Source organism: Salvelinus fontinalis, unplaced genomic scaffold, assembly GCF_029448725.1.
Source record: "Salvelinus fontinalis isolate EN_2023a unplaced genomic scaffold, ASM2944872v1 scaffold_0192, whole genome shotgun sequence".
In the NCBI taxonomy this organism is placed as follows: Eukaryota; Metazoa; Chordata; class Actinopteri; order Salmoniformes; family Salmonidae; genus Salvelinus; species Salvelinus fontinalis.
Window position 1 is genome coordinate 142,501 of NW_026600401.1, and position 11,946 is coordinate 154,446.

An 11,946-nucleotide genomic window follows, 5' to 3' on the forward strand; every position below is an offset into this window, starting at 1 on the left:
GGTGAGGGGTGAGAGGTGAGGGGTGAGATGTGAGAGATGAGGGGTGAGAGGTGAGAGATGAGGGGTGAGATGTGAGAGATGAGAGATGAGAGGTGAGGGGTGAGGGGTGAGCGATGAGGGGTGAGAGGTGAGGGGTGAGAGGTGAGGGGTGAGGGGTGAGAGGTTATAGGTGAGGGATGAGAGGTGAGGGGTGAGAAGTTATAGGTGAGGGGTGAGAGGTTATAGGTGAGGGATGAGGGGTGAGAGATTATAGGTGAGGGGTGAGAGGTGAGGGCTGAGAGGCGAGAGGTTATAGGTGAGAGATTATAGGTGAGGGGTGAGAGGTTATAGGTGAGGGGTGATATGTGAAAGGTTATAGGTGAGGGGTGAGAGGTTAGAGGTGAGGGATGAGAGGTGAGGGCGGAGAGGTGAGGGGTGAGAGGTGAGGGGTGAGAGGTGAGGGGTGAGAGGTTATAGGTGAGGGATGAGAGGTTATAGGTGAGGGGTGAGAGGTGAGGGCTGAGAGGTGAGGGCTGAGAGGTGAGGGATGAGAGGTTATAGGTGAGAGGTGAGGGGTGAGAGGTTATAGGTGAGGGATGAGAGGTTATAGGTGAGGGGTGAGAGGTGAGGGCTGAGAGGTTATAGGTGAGAGGTGAGGGGTGAGAGGTTATAGGTGAGGGCTGAGAGGTGAGAGGTGAGGGCTGAGAGGTGAGAGGTGAGGGCTGAGAGGTGAGAGGTGAGAGGTGAGGGCTGAGAGGTGAGAGGTGAGGGCTGAGAGGTGAGAGGTGAGAGGTGAGAGGTGAGGGGTGAGAGGTGAGAGGTGAGGGCTGAGAGGTGAGAGGTGAGGGCTGAGAGGTGAGAGGTGAGGGCTGAGAGGTGAGAGGTGAGGGGTGAGGGCTGAGAGGTGAGAGGTGAGAGGTGAGGGCTGAGAGGTGAGAGGTGAGGGCTGAGAGGTGAGAGGTGAGAGGTGAGGGGTGAGAGGTGAGGGGTGAGGTCTGAGAGGTGAGAGGTGAGGGCTGAGAGGTGAGAGGTGAGAGGTGAGGGGTGAGAGGTGAGAGGTGAGGGCTGAGAGGTTACAGGTGAGGGCTGAGAGGTGAGAGGTGAGAGGTGAGGGCTGAGAGGTGAGAGGTGAGGGCTGAGAGGTTACAGGTGAGGGCTGAGAGGTGAGAGGTGAGGGCTGAGAGGTGAGGGGTGAGAGGTGAGAGGTGAGAGGTGAGAGGTGAGGGCTGAGAGGTGAGGGCTGAGAGGTGAGGGGTGAGAGGTGAGAGGTGAGGGCTGAGGGGTGAGGGCTGAGGGGAGAGGGGTGAGAGGTGAGGGCTGAGGGGTGAGAGGTGAGGGGTGAGAGGTGAGGGCTGAGGGCTGAGGGCTGAGGGCTGAGGGGTGAGGGGTGAGGGGTGAGGGCTGAGAGGTGAGAGGTGAGGGCTGAGAGGTGAGGGCTGAGAGGTGAGAGGTGAGGGGTGAGAGGTGAGGGCTGAGGGGTGAGGGGTGAGAGGTGAGGGCTGAGAGGTGAGGGCTGAGAGGTGAGGGGTTCAAGGTGAGGGCTGAGGGGTGAGAGGTGAGAGGTGAGAGTTGAGGGCTGAGAGGTGAGAGTTGAGGGCTGAGAGGTGAGAGGTGAGGGCTGAGAGGTGAGGGGTGAGGGGTGAGAGGTGAGAGGTGAGAGGTGAGGGGTGAGGGCTGAGAGGTGAGAGGTGAGGGCTGAGAGGTGAGGGGTGAGGGCTGAGAGGTGAGAGGTGAGGGCTGAGAGGTGAGGGCTGAGAGGTTACAGGTGAGGGCTGAGAGGTGAGGGGTGAGGGGTGAGAGGTTATATGTGAGAGGTTATAGGTGAGGGCTGAGAGGTTACAGGTGAGCGCTGAGAGGTGAGAGGTGAGGGGTGAGAGGTGAGGGGTGAGAGGTGAGGGTTGAGGGGTGAGAGGTGAGAGGTGAGGGGTGAGAGGTGAGAGGTGAGGGCTGAGAGGTTACAGGTGAGAGGTGAGGGCTGCGAGGTGAGAGCTGAGGGCTGAGGGCTGAGAGGTGAGGGGTGAGGGCTGAGGGGTGAGAGGTGAGGGGTGAGGGGTGAGGGCTGAGAGGTGAGGGGTTCAAGGTGAGGGCTGAGAGGTGAGAGGTGAGGGCTGAGGGCTGAGAGGTGAGAGGTGAGGGGTGAGGGCTGAGGGGTGAGAGGTGAGGGCTGAGAGGTGAGGGGTTCAAGGTGAGGGCTGAGAGGTGAGAGGTGAGGGCTGAGGGCTGAGAGGTGAGAGGTGAGGGCTGAGAGGTGAGGGGTGAGAGGTGAGGGCTGAGAGGTGAGAGGTGAGGGCTGAGAGGCGAGAGGTGAGGGATGAGAGGTGAGAGGTGAGGGCTGAGAGGTGAGAGGTGAGAGGTGAGGGCTGAGAGGTGAGAGGTGAGAGGTGAGGGCTGAGAGGTGAGGGGTGAGAGGTGAGGGCTGAGAGGTGAGAGGTGAGGGCTGAGAGGTGAGGGGTGAGAGGTGAGGGGTGAGAGGTTATAGGTGAGGGATGAGAGGTTATAGGTGAGGGGTGAGAGGTGAGGGCTGAGAGGTGAGGGCTGAGAGGTGAGGGATGAGAGGTTATAGGTGAGAGGTGAGGGGTGAGAGGTTATAGGTGAGGGATGAGAGGTTATAGGTGAGGGGTGAGAGGTGAGGGCTGAGAGGTTATAGGTGAGAGGTGAGGGGTGAGAGGTTATAGGTGAGGGCTGAGAGGTGAGAGGTGAGGGCTGAGAGGTGAGGGGTGAGAGGTGAGGGGTGAGAGGTTATAGGTGAGGGATGAGAGGTTATAGGTGAGGGGTGAGAAGTGAGGGCTGAGAGGTGAGGGCTGAGAGGTGAGGGATGAGAGGTTATAGGTGAGAGGTGAGGGGTGAGAGGTTATAGGTGAGGGATGAGAGGTTATAGGTGAGGGGTGAGAGGTGAGGGCTGAGAGGTTATAGGTGAGAGGTGAGGGGTGAGAGGTTATAGGTGAGGGCTGAGAGGTGAGAGGTGAGGGATGAGAGGTGAGAGCTGAGAGGTGAGGGATGAGAGGTGAGAGCTGAGAGGTGAGAGCTGAGAGGTGAGGGGTGAGAGGTGAGGGGTGAGAGGTGAGGGGTGAGAGGTGAGGGGTGAGAGGTTATAGGTGAGGGATGAGAGGTTATAGGTGAGGGGTGAGAGGTGAGGGCTGAGAGGTGAGGCCTGAGAGGTGAGGGATGAGAGGTTATAGGTGAGAGGTGAGGGGTGAGAGGTTATAGGTGAGGGATGAGAAGTTATAGGTGAGGGGTGAGAGGTGAGGGCTGAGAGGTTATAGGTGAGGGCTGAGAGGTTATAGGTGAGGGCTGAGAGGTGAGAGGTGAGGGCTGAGAGGTGAGGGCTGAGAGGCGACAGGTTCAACGTGGTACAGACCTGTAGTATGAGGCACCACTCGGCCTGACAGGTGACGTCTTCACAGGGTTGGTACAACCCCAGAGTCACACAGTTCAGGAGAATCACGATCATGGAGACGTGCTCAAACCATGTAGAGACCTGGGTTAAGGACTACACACTGAGACATGGCCTACTGAATACAGACAGTACAGGAGAATCACTACCATGTAGAGACCTGGGTTAAGGACTACACACTGAGACATGGCCTACTGAATACAGACAGTACAGGAGAATCACTACCATGTAGAGACCTGGGTTAAGGACTACACACTGAGACATGGCCTACTGAATACAGACAGTACAGGAGAATCACTACCATGTAGAGACCTGGGTTAAGGACTACACACTGAGACATGGCCTACTGAATACAGACAGTACAGGAGAATCACTACCATGTAGAGACCTGGGTTAAGGACTACACACTGAGACATGGCCTACTGAATACAGACAGTACAGGAGAATCACTACCATGGAGACCTGGAGGACTACACACTGAGACATGGCCTACTGAATACAGACAGTACAGGAGAATCACTACCATGTAGAGACCTGGGCTAAGGACTACACACTGAGACATGGCCTACTGAATACAGACAGTACAGGAGAATCACTACCATGTAGAGACCTGGGTTAAGGACTACACACTGAGACATGGCCTACTGAATACAGACAGTACAGGAGAACCACTACCATGGAGAGACCTGGAGGACTACACACTGAGACATGGCCTACTGAATACAGACAGTACAGGAGAATCACTACCATGGAGACCTGGGGGACTACACACTGAGACATGGCCTACTGAATACAGACAGTACAGGAGAATCACCATGTAGAGACCTGGGTTAAGGACTACACACTGAGACATGGCCTACTGAATACAGACAGTACAGGAGAATCACTACCATGGAGAGACCTGGGATAAGGACTACACACTGAGACATGGCCTACTGAATACAGACAGTACAGGAGAATCACTACCATGTAGAGACCTGGGATAAGGACTACACACTGAGACATGGCCTACTGAATACAGACAGTACAGGAGAATCACTACCATGGAGAGACCTGGAGGACTACACACTGAGACATGGCCTACTGAATACAGACAGTACAGGAGAATCACTACCATGGAGAGACCTGGGTTAAGGACTACACACTGAGACATGGCCTACTGAATACAGACAGTACAGGAGAATCACTACCATGTATTGACCTGGGATAAGGACTACACACTGAGACATGGCCTACTGAATACAGACAGTACAGGAGAATCACTACCATGGAGAGACCTGGGATAAGGACTACACACTGAGACATGGCCTACTGAATACAGACAGTACAGGAGAATCACTACCATGGAGACCTGGGATAAGGACTACACACTGAGACATGGCCTACTGAATACAGACAGTACAGGAGAATCACTACCATGGAGATCTGGGATAAGGACTACACACTGAGACATGGCCTACTGAATACAGACAGTACAGGAGAATCACTACCATGTAGAGACCTGGGGGACTACACACTGAGACATGGCCTACTGAATACAGACAGTACAGGAGAATCACTACCATGTAGAGACCTGGGATAAGGACTACACACTGAGACATGGCCTACTGAATACAGACAGTACAGGAGAATCACTACCATGTAGAGACCTGGGATAAGGACTACACACTGAGACATGGCCTACTGAATACAGACAGTACAGGAGAATCACTACCATGTAGAGACCTGGGTTAAGGACTACACACTGAGACATGGCCTACTGAATACAGACAGTACAGGAGAATCACTACCATGTAGAGACCTGGGATAAGGACTACACACTGAGACATGGCCTACTGAATACAGACAGTACAGGAGAATCACTACCATGTAGAGACCTGGGGGACTACACACTGAGACATGGCCTACTGAATACAGACAGTACAGGAGAATCACTACCATGTAGAGACCTGGGTTAAGGACTACACACTGAGACATGGCCTACTGAATACAGACAGTACAGGAGAATCACTACCATGTAGAGACCTGGGTTAAGGACTACACACTGAGACATGGCCTACTGAATACAGACAGTACAGGAGAATCACTACCATGGAGACCTGGGTTAAGGACTACACACTGAGACATGGCCTACTGAATACAGACAGTACAGGAGAATCACTACCATGGAGAGACCTGGGATAAGGACTACACACTGAGACATGGCCTACTGAATACAGACAGTACAGGAGAATCACTACCATGTAGAGACCTGGGATAAGGACTACACACTGAGACATGGCCTACTGAATACAGACAGTACAGGAGAATCACTACCATGTAGAGACCTGGGTTAAGGACCACACACTGAGACATGGCCTACTGAATACAGACAGTACAGGAGAATCACTACCATGTAGAGACCTGGGATAAGGACTACACACTGAGACATGGCCTACTGAATACAGACAGTACAGGAGAATCACTACCATGTAGAGACCTGGGTTAAGGACTACACACTGAGACATGGCCCACTGAATACAGACAGTACAGGAGAATCACTACCATGTAGAGACCTGGGTTAAGGACTACACACTGAGACATGGCCTACTGAATACAGACAGTACAGGAGAATCACTACCATGTAGAGACCTGGGTTAAGGACTACACACTGAGACATGGCCTACTGAATACAGACAGTACAGGAGAATCACTACCATGGAGACCTGGAGGACTACACACTGAGACATGGCCTACTGAATACAGACAGTACAGGAGAATCACTACCATGTAGAGACCTGGGATAAGGACTACACACTGAGACATGGCCTACTGAATACAGACAGTACAGGAGAATCACTACCATGTAGAGACCTGGGTTAAGGACTACACACTGAGACATGGCCTACTGAATACAGACAGTACAGGAGAATCACTACCATGTAGAGACCTGGGATAAGGACTACACACTGAGACATGGCCTACTGAATACAGACAGTACAGGAGAATCACTACCATGTAGAGACCTGGGTTAAGGACTACACACTGAGACATGGCCTACTGAATACAGACAGTACAGGAGAACCACTACCATGGAGAGACCTGGGTTAAGGACTACACACTGAGACATGGCCTACTGAATACAGACAGTACAGGAGAATCACCATGTAGAGACCTGGGTTAAGGACTACACACTGAGACATGGCCTACTGAATACAGACAGTACAGGAGAATCACTACCATGTAGAGACCTGGGGGACTACACACTGAGACATGGCCTACTGAATACAGACAGTACAGGAGAATCACTACCATGTAGAGACCTGGGTTAAGGACTACACACTGAGACATGGCCTACTGAATACAGACAGTACAGGAGAATCACTACCATGTAGAGACCTGGGTTAAGGACTACACACTGAGACATGGCCTACTGAATACAGACAGTACAGGAGAATCACTACCATGTAGAGACCTGGGATAAGGACTACACACTGAGACATGGCCTACTGAATACAGACAGTACAGGAGAATCACTACCATGTAGAGACCTGGGTTAAGGACTACACACTGAGACATGGCCCACTGAATACAGACAGTACAGGAGAATCACTACCATGTAGAGACCTGGGTTAAGGACTACACACTGAGACATGGCCTACTGAATACAGACAGTACAGGAGAATCACTACCATGTAGAGACCTGGGTTAAGGACTACACACTGAGACATGGCCTACTGAATACAGACAGTACAGGAGAATCACTACCATGGAGACCTGGGATAAGGACTACACACTGAGACATGGCCTACTGAATACAGACAGTACAGGAGAATCACTACCATGTAGACCTGGGTTAAGGACTACACACTGAGACATGGCCTACTGAATACAGACAGTACAGGAGAATCACCATGTAGAGACCTGGGTTAAGGACTACACACTGAGACATGGCCTACTGAATACAGACAGTACAGGAGAATCACTACCATGTAGAGACCTGGGTTAAGGACTACACACTGAGACATGGCCTACTGAATACAGACAGTACAGGAGAATCACTACCATGTAGAGACCTGGGGGACTACACACTGAGACATGGCCTACTGAATACAGACAGTACAGGAGAATCACTACCATGTAGAGACCTGGAGGACTACACACTGAGACATGGCCTACTGAATACAGACAGTACAGGAGAATCACTACCATGGAGAGACCTGGGATAAGGACTACACACTGAGACATGGCCTACTGAATACAGACAGTACAGGAGAATCACTACCATGTAGAGACCTGGGTTAAGGACTACACACTGAGACATGGCCTACTGAATACAGACAGTACAGGAGAATCACTACCATGTAGACCTGGGATAAGGACTACACACTGAGACATGGCCTACTGAATACAGACAGTACAGGAGAATCACTACCATGTAGAGACCTGGGATAAGGACTACACACTGAGACATGGCCTACTGAATACAGACAGTACAGGAGAATCACTACCATGTAGAGACCTGGGATAAGGACTACACACTGAGACATGGCCTACTGAATACATTGTATTCATGATACAGCACTGCCTCTTATCTGTGACTGTATTCACGATACAACACTGCCTCTTATCTGTGACTGTATTCACGATACAGCACTGCCTCTTATCTGTGACTGTATTCATGATATTACACTGCCTCTTATCTGTGACTGTATTCATGATACAGCACTGCCTCTTACCTGTGACTGTATTCATGATATTACACTGCCTCTTACCTGTGACTGTATTCATGATACAGCACTGCCTCTTACCTGTGACTGTATTCATGATATTACACTGCCTCTTACCTGTGACTGTATTCACGATACAAGACTGCCTCTTACCTGTGACTGTATTCATGATACAGCACTGCCTCTTACCTGTGACTGTATTCACGATACAGCACTGCCTCTTACCTGTGACTGTATTCATGATACAGCACTGCCTCTTATCTGTGACTGTATTCATGATACAGCACTGCTTCTTACCTGTGACTGTATTTATGATACAGCACTGCCTCTTACCTGTGACTGTAATCATGATATTACACTGCCTCTTATCTGTGACTGTAATCATGATACAGCACTGCCTCTTACATGTGACTGTATTCACGATACAGCACTGCCTCTTACCTGTGACTGTAATCATGATATAACACTGCCTCTTACCTGTGACTGTAGTCATGATATTACACTGCCTCTTATCTGTGACTGTAATCATGATACAGCACTGCCTCTTATCTGTGACTGTATTCACGATACAGCACTGCCTCTTACCTGTGACTGTAATCATGATATTACACTGCCTCTTATCTGTGACTGTAATCATGATACAGCACTGCCTCTTATCTGTGACTGTATTCATGATACAACACTGCCTCTTACCTGTGACTGTATTCATGATACAACACTGCTTCTTACGCCTTATCGTTTTTATAAAACCGTCACCAACATATTCAAATAACAATGAATTGCATATTTTTATCAAAACGTTATTTTGATCAAATTAACTCCTAAAATGTGCTTCTTTCACCAGAAGATAAAGTCCAGACAAAAAAAATCTATTTATTAAGTTATTTTGGTCCTGTTACTTACAGACCCAGTCATTCATCATTATTATTATTTTATTACAGAGTTGCTATGGGCCCTCGTCGTCCGTTCTAAACAAAACGGTTGCTAAGCATGCTGGATAACATCAGCTAAGTCATGTCAAACTTTGAACCTGGAATGAAAGTGAAACATTGTTTCCGAGGCAGGAGGACAGGCAGACAGCGAGGTTTATATTAACCCCCCCCCCCCCGCGCTGTACTAAAATGAAATGGAAGCAAGGGACGCTAGTAGAGATAAATACCAAAGATAATTCAGACAGAGACATTTTATTCTAGTAGAGAGAAATACCAGAGATAATTCAGACAGAGACATTCTATTCTAGAGGAGATAAATACAAGACATTACAATACAAGACTATAACACATTGTAACACACTATAACACATTGCAACACACTATAACACATTGTAACACACTATAACACATTGTAACACGCTATAACACGCTATAACACACTATAACACACTATAACACATTACAACACACTATAACACATTGTAACACATTACAACCCACTATAACACATTGTAACACGATATAACACACTATAACACATTGTAACATGCTATAACACACTATAACTCATTACAACCCACTATAACACAGTGTAACACGCTATAACACATTGCAACAAACTATAACACATTGTAACACGCTATAACACACTATAACACATTGCAACAAACTATAACACATTGTAACACGCTATAACACACTATAACACATTGTAACACACTATAACACATTGCAACACACTATAACACATTGTAACACGCTATAACACACTATGACACATTGCAACACACTATAACACACTATAACACATTGTAACACACTATAACACAATATAACACACTATAACACATTGCAACACAATATAACACACTATAACACACTATAACACATTGTAACACACTATAACACACTATAACACATTGTAGCACACTATAACACATTGTAACACGCTATAACACACTATAACACATTGCAACACACTATAACACATTGTAACACACTATAACACATTGTAACACACTATAACACATTGTAACACACTATAACACACTATAACACATACACACACAGGGCTCAGTGCTCATGTTTAATGCAAACACACGCACACACACACACACACACACACACACACACACACACACACACACACACACACACACACACACACACACACACACACACACACACACACACACACACACACACACACACACACACACACACACACACACACACACACACACACACGTCTCCCATTATGTTTTTGCATAATAAAAGTCTCCCTTGTTCTTCATGAGTAGTACATGACCCGAGGGTGACAACACATACATTCTAAGTGATTTCAGAGGGTCTTTCTCCACACTGATTATTTTATACCGATCAATTCATACTGATCGTTTAATACTGATCAATTCATACTGGGTTTTATACCGATCAATACATACTGATCGCTTTATACCGATCAATTCATACTGTGTTTAATACCGATCAATTCATACTGATTGTTCAATACCGATCAATTCATACTGATTGGTTTATACCGATCAATTCATACAGATTGCTTTATACCGATCAATTCATACTGATTGTTTTATACCGATCAATTCATACTGATTGTTTTATACCGATCAATTCATACTGTGTTTTATACCGATCAATTCATACTGTGTTTTATACCGATAGATTCATACTGATTGTTTTATACCGATCAATTCATACTGATTGTTTTATACCGATCAATTCATACTGTGTTTTATACCGATCAATTCATACTGATCGTTTTATACCGATCAATTCATACTGATCGTTTTATACCGATCAATTCATACTGATTGTTTTATACCGATCAATTCATACTGTGTTTTATACCGATCAATTCATACTGATTGTTTTATACCGATCAATTCATACTGTGTTTTATACCGATCAATTCATACTGATTGTTTTATTCCGATCAATTCATACTGATTGTTTTATACCGATCAATTCATACTGTGTTTTATACCGATCAATCCATACGGATTGTTTTATACCGATCAATTCATACTGATTGTTTTATTCCGATCAATTCATACTGATTGTTTTATACCGATCAATCCATACGGATTGTTTTATATCGATCAATTCATACTGATTGTTTTATTCCGATCAATTCCTACTGATTGTTTTATTCCGATCAATTCCTACTGATTGTTTTATACCGATCAATTCATACTGTGTTTTATACCGATCAATTCATACTGTGTTTTATACAGATCAATTCATACTGACTGTTTTATACCTATCAATTCATTCTGATCGTTTTATACCGATCAATTCATACTGATTGTTTTATACCGATCAATTCATACTGTGTTTTATACCGATCAATTCATACTGATTGTTTTATACCGATCAATTCATACTGTGTTTTATACCAATCAATTCATACTGATTGTTTTATACCGATCAATTCATACTGTGTTTTATACCGATCAATTCATACTGATTGGTTTATACCGATCAATTCATACTGATTGTTTTATACCGATCAATTCATACTGTGTTTTATACCAATCAATTCATACTGATTGTTTTATACCGATCAATTCATACTGATTGTTTTATTCCGATCAATTCCTACTGATTGGTTTATACCGATCAATTCATACTGTGTTTTATACAGATCAATTCATACTGTGTTTTATACCGATCAATTCATACTGATTGTTTTATACCGATCAATTCATAGTGTGTTTTATACCGATCAATTCATACTGATTGGTTTATACCGATCAATTCATACTGATTGTTTAATACCGATAAATTCATACTGATTACTTTATATTTGTTAATAGTTGTTTGATCAATTAAACTTCAAACAAAAATAATTTTCAGCAATTTCCATCAATATTCTGCATTTCCTGCACTCATGTGAGAGAGATCCTTTCCA

The 11,946-nt window shown here is 46.4% G+C and overlaps 1 protein-coding gene across 1 annotated transcript in view; it reads right to left on the reverse strand.

Moving 5' to 3' along the window:
• LOC129844189 (voltage-dependent T-type calcium channel subunit alpha-1H-like) overlaps positions 1-3,469 on the reverse strand; it is a 142,168-nt gene extending 138,699 nt beyond the window's left edge. The window contains exon 1 of the mRNA XM_055912612.1: positions 3,338-3,469. Within this exon, the coding sequence (XP_055768587.1) occupies positions 3,338-3,430 (93 nt within the window). The 5' untranslated portion in view covers positions 3,431-3,469. The remainder of the gene's footprint in view (positions 1-3,337) is intronic.
• Between the last annotated feature and the right edge of the window lie 8,477 nt (positions 3,470-11,946).